At 43.4% G+C, this 22,497-nt stretch overlaps 1 protein-coding gene across 1 annotated transcript in view; it reads right to left on the bottom strand.

Moving 5' to 3' along the window:
• The window catches only part of Cog4 (component of oligomeric golgi complex 4), a 40,513-nt gene that overhangs the window by 4,354 nt on the left and 13,662 nt on the right, over positions 1–22,497 (bottom strand). Inside the window, exons 6-13 of the mRNA XM_036188357.1 lie at positions 21,760–21,865; positions 21,120–21,277; positions 19,704–19,762; positions 13,727–13,860; positions 9,146–9,264; positions 8,490–8,656; positions 7,123–7,288; positions 1,079–1,141 (exon numbers count right to left, since the gene is read on the bottom strand). Of these exons, the coding sequence (XP_036044250.1) occupies positions 1,079–1,141; positions 7,123–7,288; positions 8,490–8,656; positions 9,146–9,264; positions 13,727–13,860; positions 19,704–19,762; positions 21,120–21,277; positions 21,760–21,865 (972 nt within the window). The remainder of the gene's footprint in view (positions 1–1,078; positions 1,142–7,122; positions 7,289–8,489; positions 8,657–9,145; positions 9,265–13,726; positions 13,861–19,703; positions 19,763–21,119; positions 21,278–21,759; positions 21,866–22,497) is intronic.

Here is a 22,497-nt window from a genome sequence, read left to right as displayed (position 1 = left end):
TGACAATGTTGCTCCACGCTGTCTTGTTTTGTTTGTTGAGACTGTTAGTACATACTTCATATTCATTCCATGGCAATGTGATGGGAAGAGGTCATTATCTCTGTTTTACAACTGAGACTCAGGAAACTGAAAACAGAGCTTGCCCAAAGCCACACAACTAGTTAGAGGTCTAGTAGAGATTTGAATAGCCTAGTATTTGACTTCAAGGCCCAAGAAATTCATACTATGCTCTGCAGTCCTTTGAAAGTGACAGCAGGAACTGGAGGGTGGCTCAGTGATTAAGAGCTCTTCTTGCTCTTCCAGAGGACCTGGATTCAGTTCCCAGCTCTGGGGGATATAATGCTCTAGCCTATGAGAGCAACTGCACTCTTGTGCAGATACCCTTCTAACTCCACATACACATAATTACAAATAATAAAAATATATCTTTAAAAAAAGACAGCAACTGGCTTTATGCAGGGTTTGGTAAACCTCACTTAATTCTATTTATAGAAGGCTTTATCATAATTAAAAAATATTTATGTGTATGTATGTGTTCCTAAGTGAATGTCAGCCGTGTGTGTGTGTGTGTGTGTGTGTGTGTGTGTGTGTGTGTGTGTGTGTGTGTGTGTATGGGGGAGCCCATAGGGGCCTGAAGAATGTGTTGGATGCCCAGAAGTTGGAGTTACAGGGAATTGTGAGCTGCTTGTTTTGGGTGCTGGGAACCAACCTTGGGTCCTCTGGAAGAGCAATAAGTGCTCTTAACTGCTCAGGCAGCTCTCCAGCACCTAAAACATTTTTTTAAAAAGTACTTTTATGAAGCATACTCAACTGTACTTTCATGAGAGCACTCAACAAACCATCAGCAGGACAAGATGGAAATCTGTACCTCATTGTTTAGGACAGAGAACTGAGGCTCAGAATGAAAGGACTTGGCCATGGCCACAGATCCCTTGCTAAACTACTAATCACCACTGAGATCTTACAAATGTGGCTCTATATCAGACAAGCTCAGTCACCTCAGGACAGGTGTTCAGTGCCTTTTCTCCAACCAGAGTGGCTCTGTCTACTAAAGACTGATAGACAATATCCCTTGTACCTCCAGAGTCGTCTTCAGAGTTGAGATATTTTCACTGCAGACTTCCACATTATTCAGAGTCACCTGGAAGATGATGAGAAAGGAATGTTACTCCCTAATCACTGGTCTTACAGCTCACTCCAACAACACCCAAAATGGCTGACAGCTACATTTTATGTGGCTCAGAGAAGTACTAGCTTGAGTTTAGACACAGCTAAGGAAAGCCAGCACCACTGTTAGTTAGTAGGCAGGATGCTCACTCAGATCTTGGTGTGGACAGAATGGTGAGCCAGGCTCATGCTTTCTCCTGTTCCCACTACCAAAGCAGCAAAACCACACTGACTGCAGAAGTAACACATAGGCTCCATATTACTTAAAGATCAAGAACAATTCAGGCTAACAGGTATGTGGTAAGCCCTGGGCTCAAAGATGGCAGGCCTTGGTAAAGAATGCAAACATATAGTAAGCACTTGTGAAAGACCAGGCACTGTTCTAGATCCTAGGGAAAAAAATGTAGCAAAACAGATAAAATATCCCACCCCCCAGCAGGCAGTATACTTTAGTGACAGAATGTGCTTAGCAAGGGCAAAACCCTGGACTGAATTCTTAGCATCCAGCCTTCGTCCAACCTCCTAACCCCGATATATATGATATAATCAGGGAGTGATAAACATGATAAAAATAAAATAGGGATGGAGACAGAAATTCAAAGTGGAAAGCCTTCAACACTAGAGTTGGGATTAGAATCCATGAATCTCTAGTAAGGGCTAAAGGCTCCTTCTTTCATGACTCACCAGTTCCTGAGACTAGGTATAGAAAGAGCAATTATAAAAGCAATATGGGGACTGGAGAGACAGCTTAGCAGTTAAGAATGCACTGTACAATCATGAGGGCTGGAGTTTGTATGCCTTTAACTACAGCTCCAAGGACTCCAAAATCCTCTGAATGACAAGCCATGCATACCCTCCTTTCCTACATGGGTTTAATCTTACAGATATACAGAGAGAGAGAGAGATAAATAAATCATTTAAAAAAGAGCAGTAAGGGTGATATGGCTCAGTTGGTAGAATGTTCACAGAACATACATAGAGCCCTGGGTTTGATTCCCAGCACTGCATAAACTAGATATGGTAGGGCTCACCTATAATTCCAGTACTCAGGAGGTGAAGGCAGGAAGATCAGAAATTCAGAATCACCTTTGGCTACATAGTGAGTTGAGGCTGACCTGGGATCTATGAAACCCTGCCTTAAAAAAAAAAAAAGGAAGTATGAGAACAAAAGTGCTAAGGAACGGATATGACCATCTAGAGAAAAGCAACTCTGAGTTACTCCAGGGTGGAGATGGCTGAACTTACAAAGCCAGGATGCTCGTGTTCCACTCATCCTAACCAATGAGTATATCCCACCACTCTGTCAGCCTCTCTTTAGCTCACTATCCTAGTCCTTTTCTTCCCATCTGTGCTGCTAAGGATCAAACACAGGCCATGCTGAGTAAGTACTCTGTCACTAAGGTATATCCCAGCCTCCCCTTCCTCCTTGAGGCAGTCTCATGCAGTCCAGGCTGGCCACAAACTCCCTCCTAGAGCAAGGATTACTCCCTGCCTTTACCCCCCAAGTACTAGAATACATAGTACCCTATGCCACTATGCCTGGCAGGAATTTTTTTTAATGTGTATGAACATTTTGCTTGCACATATGAATATGTACATGTATATGCCTGGTACAGAGGCCAGAAGAGGGCAGGCACTGGCACTCCTGGACCTGGAATTACAGATGATTGTGAACCACCATCCATGCTGGTGCTAGGAATAGAACCTTCTTCTGCAAGAACAGTAAGCACAGGGCCTGGAGAGATTGCACAGTAGTTAAGAGAGCATTGTTACTCTTGTAGAGGACCTGGGTTTGGTTCTTAGCACCCACCTGCCACTTAGCTCACAACCATCCATAACTCTAGTTATAGGATCTGATATCTTTTTCTGACATCTGTAAAAACCAGGTATGCAAAGGACAAAACACTCATACACATAAAATAAATAAATCTTTTTTTTTTTTTTGAGCTGATGATCGAACCTAGGGCCTCGTGCTTGCTAGGTAAGCATTCTACCACTGAGCTAAATCCCCAACCCTATCTTTAAAAAAAGTTAAAAATAAAATACTCAGCAAATGCTCTTAACTGATAAGCATTTCTCCAGCACCACCACCCCAATTTTAAGAGGGTCTCATGTAGCCTACCCTGTCCTCAAACTTGCTATGTAGATGAAGCTGCCTTTATGTCCTGAGATTACAGATGTATGCTACCATGTCCAGCTTCTGCAGGATGTTTTAGAGCAGGTGAATGCCCTAAAAGCACAGCTATGGTCTAAGAATACTGGTTTAGAGGCTATGGGTGGTATGATTAAAGTATTCGGGGGACTCTCACTGCCTCTGGCTGGTTAGTGGGTGGCATAGCCCAGGAGGACAGAGCAGGAAGGAGCCATGACTGCAGAACTTAAAGATTTTAGGGTGCAAGGAGAGTCCCAGACTCAGGGGTTTGGACTGGGGAGTCTGCTGTCTTTGAGGGCTTTCCTTGTTGGCATCATCCAGTCAATACTGAAGAGTCACACTGCCACTTAGGCCACTCCGACTGGGGTGGTAAGGGCACTGTGGTCATAACACAGGCCTGCTAACATTGACTATTTCCAGAGAAGTAAGTGTGCTGTTATGATAGCTGAAGGATAAAGATCACAACCTAAGTGTTTTCCAGGCATTTAAGGGCACCAAGAGTAGCTGTCATAAGAAAAAATGGATTTGGGTTCAAACGGTATTGATTTTGAGAGTTTCCCTTGGACTAACAATCTTTGTAAACATGGATTCACTAGGTTTATCCTCTGCTCATGGCAAATGGGATGTCAGGAGAGTTGGGGAATTCATTTTGACAGCCAAATGAATCAAAATGTCGTACAAAATAGGCTTTGTGGGGCTGGAGAAATGGTTCAGCTGTTAAAGTGTAGGTTCACAACCAAAATGTCAAAACAGGCCTTGTGGTAGGAGTAATGACATTTTAAGTGTTTGGAACTGGGAAAACTAGAAATCTGTCACCAAGCACTTAGCATGACTTTTCTTTTTGCCTTATCATGTGGGTCTTCTAACAATGAAACTGTCCAAATAGGAAGTTCTCACAGAGCAATGAATGAGAGCAAAGGCACTCACGGGCCAGCCTTGGGGATATGAGAAGTCAGGTGCTGGGAAAAAGTGTGGCCTGTGCCAGTAATCCAGCGGCTCAAAGGCTGGGGAAGGACAGGTGTACATTCAAGGCCGCCTGGGCTACGGAGCAACTAGGCAAGCCTGAGAGTAAGCTGGTGAGACTTTGGCTCACAACAAGCATTGGGAGATATATATTGTGGCCAGTGTGCTTGCCTGGTTTGTGTGAAGCCTTAAGTTCAATTTCCAACACTGAAAACACAAAAACAAACAAGTGAACAAAACCAAGTAAAACAGACAGATGCTACTCAAGACATGTACCTTTGGTGTGGTAGGTCCCAGGAAGCCAATGAATGCTTCTGAGCCCAGAACTGAAAAAATGAATGTGGAAAAACAAAAACAAAAACCACCAGAATGCAAGCAAAACAAAAAATGAGAGTTAATCCATGTATGATGGTGTTTGCTGGTCATTTTGGGCAAAGTTCTCAAAAAGTAATACATTTTATAAGTAAACTTTTTAGAGCTCCTTTTTAAATTGAAAATAATTATTATTTGTGTGAGTATGATGTGTGTGTAGTGCATGTGACATAGCACAGATATGGCAGCCAGAGGATGACTGTGGAGGCTCTCTCCTCCACCTTTACATGGGTCCCAAAGATCCTTGTTTGTTTGAGGTAGGGTCCCATATGTAGCTGCGGTTGACCTGGGGACTCCATGGAGACCAAGTTGGCCTTGAGCTTACAGTGCTGGTATTAAAGGTGGGCACCACTATGCCCAGCCTTTACTTATTTTTTTAAGATTTATTTATTTATTATGTATACAGTGCTCTGCTTGCATGTATCCCTGCAGGCCAGAAGAGGGAGCCAGATTTAATTTCAGATGGTTGTGAGCCATCATGTGGGTGCTGGGAAGTGAACTCAGGACCTCTGGAAGAACAGCCAGTGTTCTTAACCTCTAAGCCATCTCTCCAGCCCTATTTTTATTTTTTTAAAGACACAGTCTCAGCTGGGCAGTGGTAGCAAGTGCCTTTAATCCCAGCAGTTGGGAGGCAGAGGCAGATGGATCTCTGTAGCTTGAGGCCACCCTGGTCTATAAAGCGAGTTCCAGGAGGGCCAGGGCTACACAGAGAAACTTTGTCTCAAAAAAACTTAAAAAAAAAAAAAAAAAAAAAAATATATATATAGTCTCATGTACACCAGGCTGACTTTGAACTTTCTAAATAAACAGGGCTGTCTTTCAACTCATTCTCCTCCCTCCACCTCCCAAGTGCTGGGGGCTATGAATGTACACTACCAAGTCTGATCCTTTTTTTGGACAACACCCATGACATCCCAGATAGATAGAATTCATACCAAAGAAAATATTTTCTCTTTGTTGTTTTTTTGAGACAAGGTAACTTTAGCTGGCCTGAAACTATGTAGACCAGGCTGGCCTCAAACTCACAGAGATCTGTTTGCCTCTGCCTCTGCCTCTGCTTCCTGAGTGCTGGGATTAAAGGTGTGAATCACTACAGCTGTCTCAAGGGAAATTTTTTCAATGTCAAAAAGGCCAGGGCAGCTAAAACAACCATGTTGGATCTCTCTGGTAACTAGTTAGTGTGATTTACTTTTACGGGGGTAAGGTAGCAAGTTTTAGAACCTGAATCTGATAGAAGCTGAGCACTAAGAAGTGCATGGACATTCTCTTCATCCAATCCATCTGTAGACTGTTGACTCACAGCTCAGCCTCTAGGCCTTGTCTAGTGATGTAAAATGGAACCCGAAAGACCTATACCAGTGCTATCCCCATTCATGTCAAGTCAGCATGTGCCAGAGAGACATGATTATGAACTTCAGATTTCTTTCTGTGTTCTTTGGAATGTTACAAACTGGCTGCTACCCTGTACAAATCCTTTCATCCTTTCAGGCTTCTCTTTCCCTGTTACCACACAATGGGAAGACTCACCACTTCATTATATCTCTTGTTTGTATGGCTAAATGACCCCCACCCTCCTTGAAATAGTCTTGATAGTAATCCAGGATAACCCTGATTTTATGATCCATCTTTCTTAGCTTCCTAAATACTGAGATTACAGGCATGTTCCAAAGAGGAAGTTACTAGAAAAGCACACTTGGGAGGCATATCCATCTAGACTATGGGCCTCTCCTTAGAAAAGTAGTACAGAATCATGGCATAGATGTTAGAGCTGGTTTTGTGGTGGATACATACACTGTAGAGCCCCTCATCAGTTTGGCAGAGGGGTCTTGGGAAGAACACTGAGAGAGTAAGGAACCTAGGAATTTGGCAAAAAAAGCAAAGCAAAGCAAAGTATGTAGTATGCTTCTGGTTGCTCAGAGCAGGTTCCTGGATCAGAAGTGGTTTCAGAACCTGGAGGAACTTTCCTTAAAAGTGTGTTCCTGCTTGTGGTGACACATGCCTTTCTTTAATCCCAGCACTTGGGAGGCAGAGCCAGGCGGATCTCTGTTCAAGGCCAGCCTGCCTGGTCTACAGAGCGAGTTCCAGGACAGCCTCTAAAGCTACACAGAAAAACCCTGTCTGTCTTGAAAAACCAAACAACAACAACAACAAAAACCTTTTCTGTTAAGTTCTAGAGGAAAAGTCTTCACCCTGAGGCTTTTTATAATTTGGCTAGAAGGCTGTAGTATAACCTCTCAAGGGAGCTGGGATGTACCTCAGTTGGTAGAGAGCATCATGCCCAGCACTGCTAAAACAGGACACACACCTGTAAGCCCAGCACTCCAAAGTAGAAGCAGGAAGACTGAAGTCAAAGGTCATCCTTCATTACGTAGCAAGTTTGAAGACCAGCCTTGGCTATAAAACCTGTTTCAAAACAGTAATAACCCTTAAGAAAACCTGACCCAGCCGCCAGCCTGATGGCCACCTACCAGGAAGGACAGCTTGGCTTCATCGGTGCTCTCGATACCTTTCGTGTCAAACTTGCCCTGCTGGAGGCTGCTGTGCATGATGCTCACAGCACTCGTCACCCCACGCTGGATGTCCTGTAAGGTGGTGGCTGGGAAGCCCATCCGCAGCTTATTACATAGAACATCCCTGTGGGCAGAATGAATGGCATGTGCAGAGTTATAGCCTTCAACCTGGCCAAAAGCAGCACCCACAGCACCCACTACCCTGACTCAACAGCACCAGCTGCTCTTTTGGAGTGGACCCAACTCTTCTCCAACCATGACACTGTCTGGAATGGTTCTGATAGTGTCACTGAGGTTTGAGCTAACGTTTACTTCCTCATCAGGCTCTCAGTTATGACTGCTGAGCTTCAGCAAAGCGGAGACAGTAGCGCTTAGTGAAAAGCAGTACCATGAGGAGCTGAAAAAACATTTTGAGTCAAGTCAATACTAGATTTTCTCTTCTACTTCTTAAAAAGTATGTGACCCATGACAAAGGATACAATCTCTCTAAGACCTATCTACAAAACAGAAAGCACAGTTCCCACATCAGTTTCTTAAAGTCAATATTGATTTGTGTGAGGGGAACATGCTACAGCACATGTGTGGAGCTGAGGGAAGAACTTGCAGAGCTGGTTTACCTCCCACTATGTGGGCACTGGAGAGTAAACTCAGGTAATCAGGCTTAGCATTAGCAACAAGTATCTTTACCTGCTGAGCCATTGCATCTGCCCTATATCAAGGTTTTTATACAATTAAATATTGGGGGGCCAAACTGGGCATAGTGGCACAAGCCTTTAATCTCAGCGCTCAGGAGGCAGAGGCAGGTAGATCTCTGAGTTAGAAATGGAAACTATGTATTTATAACTACTGCTTTTATCTAAACCACATGCTTTTCTTTTGGGTCTGAGGGTAATGACACCTCCAACATACTTTAGTGAATTAGGTTAAGTAAAAGAAGTTAGGCACTTAAGGCTGATGGATAGTTGCTCCAAGCTAAAGATGTTATATTAGGAGCAGGAGCTTGGCTTTTTTGTTGTTGTTGTTTTGTTTTGTTTCTCTGTGTAGTTTTGGTGCCTGTCCTGGATCCTGCTCTGTAGACCAGGCTGGCCTCAAACTCACAGAAATCTGCCCGGCTCTGTCTCCTGAGTGCTGGGATTAAAGGCATGTGCCACCGCTGCCTGACAGGAGCTTTTTTTTCTCGAGACAAGGTTTTTCTGTGTAGCTTAGGAGCTTGTATTTTTGTTTGTTTGTTTTTTCAAGACAGGATTTCTCTAAGTCCTGGCTGTCCTGGAACTCTTTCAACTAGAACTTTTATGCCTCAAAAGCAGAAAGGGAGTCAACAGTACCTGAAGTCAGCCTCCAGCTCTCTGGTGGCAAGGTTGATCATGGCACAGAGACAGTCGATGTTAGAGCTGGACAGAGCTCGCCCAATGCACTTTTTAACAATGTAGAAGACATCATCCACCATGCTGGATGTCAACTGGCCCTTCTCATAGGTATCCAGAGCCACAGCCTGACAAAAGGCAAAGCCCTCAGTGAGTATCCCAGTTCTGCATGTTCCAGATAGTTCTGTTTATATTAGCCCAGTCTCTGCACCCTTTTCTATACCTTGACAAAACAACAACAAAAAACCCCACCTTACTTTCTAATAATCACTACATTAGAAAACTTAGTATTTGTGGACTTTGCTTTGGCGATATCCATTACCTGGGATGTCAGACAAAGGAGAGATCCTACCCCATATACCTGCAGGGAGGCAGGGAACAAGAAGGCTCCATGGGGAGCTGAGCTGTTCTTTTGTAATCTTTGGGAAAGACCCAGCTGGAAATGTGAAGAGCATGACAACTCCAGAGATGTCCTCTTACACACAGCAGTGCTACCTAGTCTGCAGTGAAAAGTACTCTCAACGCAGGACCAAAAAATACGAAGGTCTCAGCCATTTCATTCAGCCTGGCTTCCTGGACAGGAAGGTCTATGTGCAAGAGGTACCCTAATGTCCTACCTTATTGACAGTCTCCCTCATGAAGTACTCCTCCATGGTAATATAGAAGCCAATTAGCTCCTGCATGGTACAGCTCAATAGGCAGTTATTGAGGAGTTTGTCCAGGCACTTCTGGTGCTCTAGGGGACAGCCAAGAAAGGAACATTTATTTTTCCCCCCAAGGGAAACAGCAATGTTTTTCATTTTTCAAGTTCTCTTCTAGGTTTTGTTCCAAACAGATTGATATTTTCCATGATTAAAATCACAGTGTAAGCTGAGTGGTGGTGGTGCACACCTTTGATCCCAGCACTCAGGAGCCAGAGGCAGGCAGAACTCTGTGAATTCAAGGCCAGCCTGGTCTATAGAGCAAATTCCAGGACAGCCGGGGCTACACAGGGAAACCCTGTCTTGAAAAACAAAAAAATAAAAAATAAAAACAAAAACAAAATCCCCAAATCACAGTGTAGATAATACTTTTCTACATACTTATTTTTCTTTAGCTTAATTATTTTTTAAAGACTTATTTTTATTATTTATGTGTCTGTATGTTTATGTGCATGCAAATGTCTGCAGAGGCCTGAAGAGGGCATCCCCCCTGGAGCTACAGTTCCAGGTGGTTGTGAGCTGCCCAACTTGAGTCTTAGGTATCAAACTCTGGACTTCCCTTTGGAAGAGCAGCAAGCACTCTTACCCACTGAACAATCTCTCTAGCTCCTCAGTAATTATTTGTTTTTTCCTGGGATACTAGGATGGAACCCAGGGCCTTGCACATGCTAGATGGACCCTCTACTACTGAGTTAACTACCCAGTTCCCAGTTTCCTTATTTGTGATTCTTCTGCGTCAGCTTCCCATGTCCTGGAGTTATAGACCACTATACCCGGCACTGATGGATATTTTGTCAGATAATTTATATACATTTAATTTCATTTATTTATTTTTTGAGCCAGTGTCTTGATACATCATGAACTAGTTTGTCTTGAATTCAGAGAACTCTATCTGCCTCTGTCTCCTGAGTACTAGGATTAGGGGTGTGTGACACTATGTACAGCCCTAACTCTTTTGTTTGTTTTTTGAGACAGGGTTTCTCTGTGTAGCCTTGGCTGTTCTGGAACTTGCTCTGTAGACCAGGTTAGGCTCCCCTGCATCTGCCTCCTGAATGCTGGAATTAAAGGTGTGTGCTACCACCTTTAATTAGGATCCAAAGTCACAGCTCCCCCAAGGCCCAGGCCTTAGTCCATTACCGGCTCTGCCAAGCATATTGCTGATTTCATACATTGGGGCCTCAGAAATATCTCCCAAGGCCCTGGCTCCAGGCTATTACTGGCTCTGCCAAGCATATTCCTGGTTTTAGAGAAGGGGCTATGTTCCTTCTCCAGGCAGTAGAGCCTCAGAGAAAGCTTTGGGGAAATAACTCAGTGGGTAAAGAGCTTGCTGTACAAGCATAGGACCAGAATTCAGCTGTCCAGCAGCCATGTTAAAAAGTCAGGGGAAGGGCTGGAGAGATGGCTCAGAGGTTAAGAGCACTGACTGTTCTTCCAGAGGTCCTGAGTTCAATTTCCAGCAACCACATGGTGGCTCACAACCATCTGTAATGAGATCTGGCGCTCTCTTCTGTATACATAATAAATAAATAAATCTTAAAAAAAAAAAAAAAGTCAGGGGAAAGCATCAGGCATGATGGCACATCCGTCCAATTCCAGCACAGGGATGGCAAAAGCAGGGCGCTCTCTGTAAATTCCAGGCCCACTTGGTCTACACAGTGAGTTCCAGCCAAGGCAGGGGTTACAAAGTGAGACCTGTCTCAAACAAAAACCAAAACCAAGTCAGGGGAGTTGGCAATCCCATCCTGGGAGACGGAAACAGGGAATCCTGAGAGCAAACTGGCTAGCCAAAGTAGAGCTCAGCAAGAGACACTGCTTTAATATGTAAGGTAGAGAGCAACTGAAGACACTCAATATGAACGTTGGGACTTCACATATGTGAACATACATGCATCCATAGACATGTGAACATACATACATGTGAAGAAAAAAAGTCAAGGCAGGACATCCACCCCCACACCCCTTAAACGAAGTCTTGCTATATAATATATAACCCCAAGTAGATGCAAACTTGTGGTACTTCTGTCTCAGCCAAGTGTTTGAGGGCTGGGCTGATTCAGAGCTTTCTCTGAGGCTCTAATGCGTGGAAAAGGAACATGCTTGGCAGTATGTTCAGCAGAGTTGGTTATGGACGGGGCCTGGGCCTTGGGGGGGCTGTGGCTTTGGATTCCGAGAACTCAGCTCTTTCCATTTTATAGGGCCATAGCCATCAGTTCCAAGGTCACTGTGCACTTGGTCTGTAGTGTCCTTGAGATACTCCTGTGTTCCATTAGTGCAACACTGATTAGCTTCCCGCTGACTGTCCCATCATATGTCAGTTTCTGCTGACTTCCTCCCATTTCTCCCCTGGAAACAGTACACGAGATGAGGTACTTTTTATTGGTTTGTTGAGACAGGGTTTCTCTATGTAGTTTTGGTGCCTGTCCTGGATCTCGCTCTGTAGACCAGGCTGGCCTTGAACTCACAGAGATCTGCCTGCCTCTGCTTCCCGAGTGCTGGGATTAAAGGTGTGCGCCACCGCCCCCAGTTTGATGAGGTACTTCTTAATAAGCTTGCTTGGCATAAGAATACTTCATGCAAGATCTCCCACCTGATCTGTCCTCTTTATCTCCAATCCCCTGCATCTTACTTATCAGGACCCTATCACTAAAGAATGACTTGCTGGTCCAGGTCAGCCAAACACTAGCATTACCAGAGTGTGCCACCATGCCCAGCTTCAGGCCACTCTTGAGATTTCAAATGTGGCTAAGGACCAAGTTTTAATTTTTTTTTTTTTTAATTTTAATTTGAACTTTAAAATTTTAACTTGTTTTTCAAAACAGGGTCTCCCTGTGTATCACTGGCTATCCTGAAACTCTTTTGTAGACCAGGCTGGCTTCGAACTCAGAGAGCCACCTGTCTCTGCCTCCAAGTGTTGGGACTAAAGGAGTGGAACCTCGTGCCTGACTTAACTTTAAATTTTAATTTCAGGGGCTGGAGAGATGGCTCAGAGGTCAAGAGCCCGACTGCTCTTCCAGAGGTCCTGAGTTCAATTCCCAGCACCCACATAGTGGCTCGCAACCATCTGTAATGAGATCTGGTGCCTTCTTCTGGCCTGCAGACATACATAATAAATAAATAAATCTTTAAAAAAACCCCAAAAAACAAGAAAACCAGCTGGGTGGTGGTGGTGCACACCTTTAATCGAAGCATTCCAGAGGCAGAGGCAGAGACAGAGGCAGGCAAACTTTTGTGAGTTCAGGGCTAGCCTGGCCTACAGAGCAGAGTTCTAGGATAGCCAAGGCTACACAAAGAAACCCTGTCTCACAAAAACAAAAAAACCCCAAGAAAACCTGAAAAGTTTATATGCAAATGAAATTGAACTGTGGACCATCTTTTTAAAAAATTTTATTTGGCCAGACATGTTCTTCAAAATTTTTTGCTTTTATTATTTTATGTGTGTAAGTGTTTTTACCTACATGTGTGTCTGTGTACCCAGAGACACCAGAAAAGGGTGCTGGATTCCCTGAAACTGGAGTTAGAGGCAGTTGTGAGCATCCCTGTGGGTGCTGGGAACTGAACCCCAGTCCTCTTGAGCAGCCATTGCTTTTAACCATCTTTCCAGCACCCCTTGTTTTTTCAATGCCATCTTTCTCTTCAAAAACTGTGAGGGGTAGAGCTTGAAGACTGGGACAGGGTGGAAGACTTTCTCTATATTATATTTATCCTCCCACTCCTCTTTTGAGACAGGCCTCAAACTCAAAGATCTGCCTGCCTCTGCCTCCAGAGTACTGCGATTAAACATGTACCACCATGTCCAGCTTTTTTGAGAAAGGTTTTGCTACATAACTCACTGCTGGAACTAGAGGCATGGACTTCCATGTCCTGTTTGTACTATATTCTTTTTTTTTTTTTGTTTCTTGAGACAGGGTTTCTCTGTGTAGCTTTGCACCTTTCCTGGAACTCGCTTTGGAGACCAGGCTGGCCTCGAACTCACAGATTCACCTGCCTCTGCCTCCAGAGTGCTGGGATTAAAGGCGTGCGCCACCACTGCCCGGCCTTGTACTATATTCTTAAGTTTACTGAGGTGTAACTTCTAGTCCACAGAATTCACCATTGTATGTGTATGACCTAATGATCTTTAGCAACGTACTGTATTTGTGCAACAATGGCTACAATCCAGTTTCAGAACACTTGTCATTTCTAAAAGTTCACTAGTGTAAACAGCTCTTTTGTACTATTCAGACATTTATATGCACTCATTTCCTAAGTCTAACTATAATTGAGGGCTGGCATAGAGAAAAGTGTAAGAAATGAATGGACATCAGTTTTACTTGCCTTTTAGAAGCCTCAAAATTCCAGTCCATTTCTAAAATGTGGCACATTGAACATTTTCACTAAAGGCCATTTTGTCCAGAGACTCAGTGGTTTCCTTATTAAGAGCTCTATGGTTTGGCTATGACAAGACAATGCCAACAGCTTATGCCAGCCCGCCCACCCAGTACAAGAAATATGTTTTACCTTGCTTTACATCTTCTGAAGCCATGGAGTCCCCCACCTCAAAATCTGCACTGATCCTCTTCCTGAGGAAGCGTAAGTAAAGCTCACTTCGGGCATTCATCAGAGTGACCTCAGTCAGGACAGGATCCAGCTCCCTGAGACAAAGAACAGAGGGAATAAGAACACTTTATTCCTATAAATGGAAAGGCTACAAAGTAAACACAAACCACCTCCTCCTAACCCAGGTACATAAGGATAGTTCTGCCTGATGGCTGCACTGCCTTGTTATAGAGACAGCTATCAACCACACTTTCTTTTTCCTTTTAGCAATCTCTATATATAGTCTTGGCTGTCCTCGAACTCACTCTGTAGACTAGGCTGGCCTCAAACTCACAGAGATCTGCCTGCCCCTGTCTCCCAAGTGCTGGGATTAAAGGAGTAGGCAGTACACTCAGCTTCAACCATATTTTTCACTTGCCAGTACCTGAATCATTTACCTCTGATATGAAAATTATCTATGCTTATGTGAAAGAAAATATTCTTCCCTAATTTTAAATTAAACCTTGAGATTTTTAGGACACATCATTAAACCATCTATTTCAGTGAAGAGCCAAAACAATGCTGAGAAAATGAAATTTGAGGATTTGAACTTCCTGAATTCACTGGGTAAGAGTGCTTGCTGCACAAAATGAGGACCTGAGTTGGAATCCCCAACACCTATGTTTAAAAGAAAAAAGAAAATAAACCAGGCCAACTGCCTACCTGAAACAGCAGGCTTCAGTCCAGTGATAGCCTGGGTCTTAAGTGAATGAGGTGGGGAGTAGAAGATGAGGAGAGTGACAGAATAGGATACCCAAAGTCTCCTCAGCCTGGGGACTCACACATCTAAACAAACACACAACATGCACTTGAGCACATGTACGCACACACACACAATCTATACTAGTCAAGACTATGCATTACTAGTGTAAAGAGAAATGTATAAATGGAACAAAATTGTCCAGGCAGTCACTGATTTTATTTTTTTAAACACGGGGTCTCTCTAAGTAGCCTTGGCTAGCCTGGACCTCACTCCATAGACCAGGCTAGCCCCAAACTCATGAGATCCTCCTGCCTCTGCCTCTGCCTCAGGAGTGATTTTTATTGAGACTGTTAAGATGATTGAATGGGAGGAATGAATGACCCACTTAGTGAATTGTACTAGAACCACTGAACAAGAAGATGAACCTGGCCGGGTGGTGGTGGCGCACACCTGTAATCCCAGCACTCGGGAGGCAGAGGCAGGTGGATCTCTGTGAGTTTGAGGCCAGCCTGGTCTACAGAGTTAGTCTAGGACAAGCTCCAAAGCTACCTGTCTTGGAAAAAAAAAAAAAAAAAAAGAAGAAGATGATGAACCTGATCTCCATTATATACAAACTCCCTTCACACACTGAGAAGTAATGGCCAAAACATCAATCTGGTCATACAGTTTTCACAGTTCTCCATTACTGATACACGACCTGGGGCTGACTCTGTAATAACCCCCTAATATTCATCGTATTTTAGGCTCTCTCCAATATTTTGCACACACTCTCCTTATGCTATCTTGGATACTTTTCCTTATACTCCAATTCACTCTTCCAGTCTCAGGCCTATGGCCATTTCCTCAGGAAGAATTCCTGAAACTTGACCACATTTGATTATCCCTCATTACATGCTCTCTTGAACCTTACACTTCATATACCCAAGTAGTTAACAAAATTAAACTGCTTCTATTCTAGATTCTATTTCTGCCATTTTCTAGCTTTATTATCTTTTTCTTTCTTTCTTTTTTTTTTTTTAAAAGATTTATTTATTTATTATGTTTACAGAAGAGGGCACCAGATCTCATTACAGATGGTTGTGAGCCACCATGTGGTTGCTGGGAATTGAACTCAGGACGTCTGGAAGAGCAGTCAGTGCTCTTAACCTCTGAGCCATCTCTCCAGTTCCCTATTATCTTTTTCTAAAAGATTTACTTAGTTATTATGTATACATTGTTCTGCATGCATGTATGCCTGCAGGCCAGAAGAGGGCCAGACCTCACTACAGATGGTTGTGAGCCACCATGTGGTTGCTGGGAACTGAACTCAGGACCTCTGGAAGAGCTGCCAGTGCTCTTAACTGTTGAGCCATCTCTCCAGCCCCTAGCTTTATTATCTTGGTCAAGTCATTTAGCATCTCTAGGCTTTAGTTTGTTCATCTGAAAAGAGTTGTAAATTAAATCAGTAATTTACTATCGATTTTGCACCCCCCAGGGGACTATAGTGTGGAGACCCACAGAGGTTTCCTAGTGAGAATTTACTCAGAGTTTGAGAATCTGAGCTTGCTTTACCCAGCAGGGCTGCATAAGGTGATGATTTAACCATGGGCATGGTTATCAGGTGTTTGGAAGGGTCTACACTTGGCTGTGCGGTGTGCTTTGATCTTGCAAGGGGGAGGTCTTTTGCCCCACTCTTTGGCATTGTTATAAAAAGCCCTTTTGAATAGACAGAAAAGGCCATTGGGTATTGACCCAGGTCCTCCCTAAGTTATCCTGTGTTTCTGTCTTTCTCCTCTTCGCTATCTTTCTAATATTTCTTATCCCTCTCTCCTCCTCCTAAGAACCATAGAATAGGTGAGAAAAGGTGGGAGCTGGCCCCTCACAGTCTCCCACAATACAGTGGCTAAATACAGGGATGCTGCTATCCATCTCACAGTTTACAGGCCAGTTCCTGACAAAACAAAACAAAACAAAATAAAACAAAACAAAAAACCCAAAACTATCTAGCCAAAATGCCAGTAGTGTAGAGGTTAACGTACCTTGAAGAAAGTGGTTTAATATTTGTTAAGTGCTTATAGCAATGACTAGCACACAATCAACATTATATATGTGTTAGCTATCATTACTATGCTGGTTAGGTTGTTTGTTTTGGCTTTTCCAGACAGCGTTTCTCTGTGTAGCTCTGGCTGTCCTGGAACTCACTTTGTAGACCAGGCTGGCCTGAACTCAGCGATCTGCCTACCTCTGCCTCCTGAGTGCTGGGATTAAAGGTGTTCACTACCACTGTGCAGCTGTTGGTTAGTTCCCTCGTTCCCTCCTTCCCTTCCTTTCTTTCCTTTTTTAAATCAATTTAACATGAGCTAGGGTCTTCTGGGAAGAAGGAACCTCAAATGAGAAAATGATTTTATAGGATCGGCCTACAGGCAAGTCTGTGAGGCATTTTCTTGATTAATGACTAGTGTAGGAGGGTTCAGAACCTGGGCAGGTGGTTCTATCCCTGAGAGGTGGTCCTGTGATGTATAACAAAGAAAATTAGCAATGAAGAACGTGCCAGTAAGTAGCACTCCACAGTCTCTGCTATTGGTCCTGCTTACTTGAGTTTTTGTGCTGACTTACATCGATGATGGACTGTGATTGGAATATGTAAGACAACTAACTTCCCCACCCCAAGTTGTTTTTGGTTATTGGTGTTTATCACAAAAACAGAAAGCAAACTAGGACAATTACTATCAATTTGATAGACTATAAGTGCCATAAGAAAGGACTTAGATCTGATTTTGGTCACCATGCTACCATACGAACCAGTATCTGGTGCATAATATGTACATAGTAAAAAAAAAAAAAAAAAAATTTTTTTTTTTTTTCCGAGACAGGGTTTCCCTGTGTAGCTTTGTGCCTTTTCCTGGAGCTCACTTGGTAGCCCAGGCTGGCCTCGAACTCACAGAGATCCGCCTGCCTCTGCCTCCCGAGTGCTGGGATTACAGGCCTGCACCACCACCGCCCGGCTAAAAAATTTTTTAATTTAATTTTTTAAATTAAAAACATTTAAAGGGGCTGGAGATGGCTCAGAGGTTAAGAGCACTTGTTGCTCCACAGGTCCTGAGTTCAATTCCTAGCAACCACATGGCTGCTCACAACCATCTATAATAAGATCTGGTGCCCTCTTCTGGCCTGCAGGCATACATGCAAGCAGAACACTGTATACATAATAAATCAATCTTTAAAAAACAACAAAAACCACTTTTAAAAGTTTATTTTATGTGTATGGGTGTTTTGCCCACAAGTATGTCTACTCAACAAGAGCATGCAGTGCCTGCAGAGGGCAGAGAGGATGTTGGAACCCCTGAAACTGGAGTTACAGATAGTTGTAAGCTGCCATTTGGAAGAATAGCTAGAGCTCTTTATTGCTGAACCATCTCTCCAGCCCCCTAATTAAGAAAAAATATTAATCATGTGTGTATATGTATATCTGGGTAGGTATAGGTGTCCACAGATTTCAAAGATGTTGGATTTTCTGCAGCTGGAATTACAAGTGATTGTGAGCCACACTGATCTGGGTGCTGGAAACCAAACTTAGATCCTCTGAGGGGCAGTAGATGTTCTTAACCATTTAGCCATCTCTCCATTCCCTAATTTTGTTTTTGAAATAGTGTCTTGGCCGGGCAGTGGTGGCGCATCCCTGTAATCCCAGCACTCGGGAGGCAGAGGCAGGTGAATTCTCTGTGAATTCGAGGCCAGCCTGGTCTACAGGGCTAGTCCAGGACAGACTCCAAAGCTACAGAGAAACCCTGTCTCGGGGGAAAAAAAAAATGAAATTGGGTCTCATGTAGTACAGACTAGCCTTGAATTCACTATTTAGCTGACTATGACCTTGAACTTCTGATCTGTGGTGATATTTTATTTGTACTCTAACAAATAAAATTTGCCTGAAGATCAGAGGACAGAGCCAGCCACTAGATTAAACATAGAAGCCAGGCAGTGGTGGCACATACCTTTAATCCCTAGCACTCAGGATGTAGAGATCGTCTGGATGTCTTTGAGTTCAAAGCCACCCTGGACTACAGGAGATTAATCCACTCTAAAAGAAAAACAGAGCCAGGCAGTGGTGGCACACACCTTTAATCCCAGTACTTGGGAGTCACATGCCTTTAATCTCAGCATTAGGAAGGTTGAGACAGGAAGTGACATGGCTGGGAGAAGAAAGGAATATAAGGCAGGAGGAGAGAGGAGTTTGGTGCCTTTTCAGGTGAGGACTCAGAGGCATTCAGCCTGGGGATTGTGGAGACAGGATCTCGCCTCCCTTCTGGCCTAAGGATTAAGTGGTGGTGAGAAGTTTCTCTAGTGGTTTGTTCCTTTGTCTCTCTGATCTTTCAGCATTTACTCCGTATCTGGCTCCTGGGTTTTTATTATAAGACCATTCAGGATTTGAGCAACACTGATCCTCCTGTCTACCTTCTGGGGTGTTAGTATTATTGGCATGAACCATCATGCTTGTTTTTATGTGGTACTAGGTTTTGTGCATACTGGGTAAGCACTCTTACCAACTGAGATATCTTCAGCCAGTGATCTATTATTCTTTATTAACTACATGTGTTATATAGATATTTTTGTATGGTATCTTCTATTATGAGAAATTGATGGAGTTGGAAATTGGTAGCTTATACCTGTAATCTCAGCACTTGGAAGACTGAGGCAGGTGGATTGCTATGAGTCTGGCTATTCTTCAAGAGGACCCAAGTTCAATTCCCAGCACCTACATGGCAGCTCATAACTGTAACTTTAGTTCCAGGGGATCCAACACCCTCACATAGACATACACGAAGGCAAAACACCAATGAACATAAAACAAAAATAAATAAATCATTTAAAAAAGTAAATAAAATAACTGGGGGTTGGGGACTTAGCTCGGTGGTAGATCGCTTGCCTAGCAAGCGCAAGGCCCTGGGTTCAGTCATCAACGCCAGAAAAAAAAAAACAAAAAAAAAAAAACTGTGGGCATGGTAGCACAGGTCTTTAATGCCAGCACTTGGGAGGCAGAGGCAGGTAAATCTCTGTGAGTTCAAGGTTAGCCTGGTCTACATAGAGAGTTCCAGGACAGCACATAGAGAGACCTTGTTTCAAAATGAACAAAAAAAATTAAACATAAATTTTAACAAAGTAGTCTCTAAACTAGATGTAAACAGTAACTGCAATACTTATAGGCTGAAGAATTATTACCTTGGTTCGATTTTTTCTGTTGCAGAATTTCTCATCAAGTTACTCTGGACAAGCCGGAACTGCAAAACACCACAGAAATCAGAATAGTATTCCTGCCTCCCATTGGTCATTCTAGCCTATAAGGCTAAGCTTCAGGTTACTAACTAGGCTTACTTTTCTTTCAAGCTAGTGGTAGACTTTCTAGCCAAAGATATATTTTTGGTTTAGGTACTGTTGCTCATTTCTGTTTACACTTATTTATTTTTTTGTTTTGGTTTTTTCAAGACAGGGTTTCTGTGTATGGCCCTGGCTGTCCTAGAACTCACTTTGTAGACCAGGTTGGCCTTGAACTCAAGAGATCTGCCTCCCTTGGTCTCCCAAGTGCTGGGATTAAAGGCATGAATCAGCACCACCTGGCTACTTATTTAATTTTTATTTCTGTATACAGATGTTTTACCTGCATGTATGTATGTGTACTGTATGCATTGCCTATGGAAGCCAACTAGGGTTCAAATCCTCTGGAACTGGAGTCACAGATTGTTGTTAGCCACTATGGGAGCCCTGGAATCAAACTCAGGTCCTTAGAAGAGCAGCAAATGCTCTTAACCACTGGACCATCTCTCCGGCCCTTGTTATTACATTTAAAAGTAATGCTAGGAGATGGTGCAATGGTTTATTGGTTAAGAGCACTAGCTGCTCTTACAGAGGATTGGGATTTGGTTCCCAGAACCCATGTGGTGGCTAACAACCATCTTTAACTTCAGCCCAAGGAATCTAGTGCCTTTTTCTGGCCTCCATGAGCACTAAGCATGTACATGCTGCACACACACACATACATACAGAGAAAATAAAAACAGTAAGTCTTAAACAAAGAGAAAAGGTAACACTAATGACATTCTCATGGACTACTACCTAGTCTCCTAGTCTGGGAGCCAATCTATCTGGCCTTTTGGTTTTGTTTTGTTTGTTTGTTTGTTTGAAATAGTGACTTACTACGTAACTCAGGCTGGCCTGGATGTCCTTATGTAGTCCAGGCTGGCCTCAAAATAATGGTGATCCTGCTGCTTCAGCCTCCCAACTGCTGGGATTTCAGCCATGTACCACAGAGCCAGCTGGCCATTCCTATTCCTATGTGCTACTTTTGTTTCCTGAGCTTATAGATATAGAAAACAGGTCTAAAAAAGGAAGCCATAAGGAACTAAGGTGAAGTTCAAAACAAATGAATTACTAATATTTGACACTCAGTAGTATCCTAGGAGAGAAACTCCTCTTGGCATCCCTAGAGGGCACTGTAGTGCACTCCATGGTCTCCCTGGGGTTAAGGTGCAGGACAGTGAACCTTCACCATCTTCCCTTCTCCCCGGGCACTTTATGTTCATGTCTTCTAGTGTCCTGACTAAAGCTGCTCTCAAACTACAGGACGTTCCCTCTGCTCACCTGCTGGTGGTAGTCCCTCTGCTTGATGAACTTGTTCACCACCTTCTCCACCTGTCTGTCACATTCTACTTGAAGATATTTGATTAGGGTATAGAGTCTCCCAGGTCCATAGTAAGTCTCCACTATGGGTTGGTGGGTTTCCACAATTCGGGCAATCCCTAGAAGGAAGGGAAAGTTGGACTCCACATATTTTTCATAAAATAAATTCCTTTCCCTATCAAAGATTAACTTAGGTCTAACTCAATCCCTCTCAGTATTTGAAATGGACAGTTCTAGTTGTTGCTTTGTTGCTAAAAAAAATGTAAACAGTGATTGGTATATGAATAGGCACTTGAGAAGTCACAGTAAAGGTGTTTTCTCTAGCACGATCTTTAGAATAGATCACCTTCCTGATGATTTATTTTAGGTTAAATTTATTTTTTTTTTAGAGTTTGGGTCTTGAGGGCTAGGGAGGTTAAAAATTTGGGGGAGACTCCAATCCTGCTAATCAGATACTAATCTGGAAACCGGTTATCCAATAAATGAGCACACAGAAAACCACAGGACTGGGTGAAACACACCTGAGTAGAGGGACAGGAAGGGCCAGGGTGCAGATGTCAGAAGAAAGCGTCTGGTCTCCCTAGAGTAGAGAAAGGCTCACCCTCAAACAGGAGCGTGAGAGTGTCTGCAAAGATGACTGCAGCTCTTCGGTCACTCATATCAGACCCCAGCACCAAGAGCAGGTTCTCCTCAGCCTTACTGGCCACCTGAAAGCAGAAAAACCCGCACATATTTCTCAGACCAAAGGCTTCCTGTCAGCTTTTCTTCCACATGTTCCTTGGTGGTTGGAGGTGGCACTGAGGAACCTTCGTGGGTGCTCAAGTATGACAAGGAACCTGAACATGTGAATTTATTTGTTGGTTCATTTATTTATTTATGGGGGGGGGGCGCAGGGTCTCACTATGTAACCTGGCTAGTGGCCTGGAACTTGCTTGCTATGTAGATCAGGCTCGCCTCCAATGTACAGAGATCTGCCTGTCTCTGTCTATTCAGTCCTGAGATTAACGCTATGTGCCATCATGCCCAGGATGATAGCTTCTCTATTCAGGGGAATAATTGTTTAATCTGTTTGAAAATATGGACTACGACTAACTAAAAGGAGAAAGTACTTCTAATTTCAATAATGATCTTAAAGTGTAACTCAATATAGTTACAGTAATATTTATATATTACTCCTCTTTGTTGCGGAGGCTGAGAGATGGCTCAGTGGATAAGAGCCCTGCCTCTTCTTCCAGAGATCTTCACTCAATTCCCAGCACCTACAAAGTAGCTCATAACCATCTGTAACTCCAGTTATAGTTCCTCTTCTGGCCTCCACAGGCACCAGACATGCAAGTGG

This window comes from Onychomys torridus, chromosome 5 (genome assembly GCF_903995425.1).
Source record: "Onychomys torridus chromosome 5, mOncTor1.1, whole genome shotgun sequence".
Classification (NCBI taxonomy): Eukaryota; Metazoa; Chordata; class Mammalia; order Rodentia; family Cricetidae; genus Onychomys; species Onychomys torridus.
The sequence above is the reverse complement of the archived record's forward strand: the minus strand, read 5'-3'. Positions and strand labels throughout refer to the sequence as shown.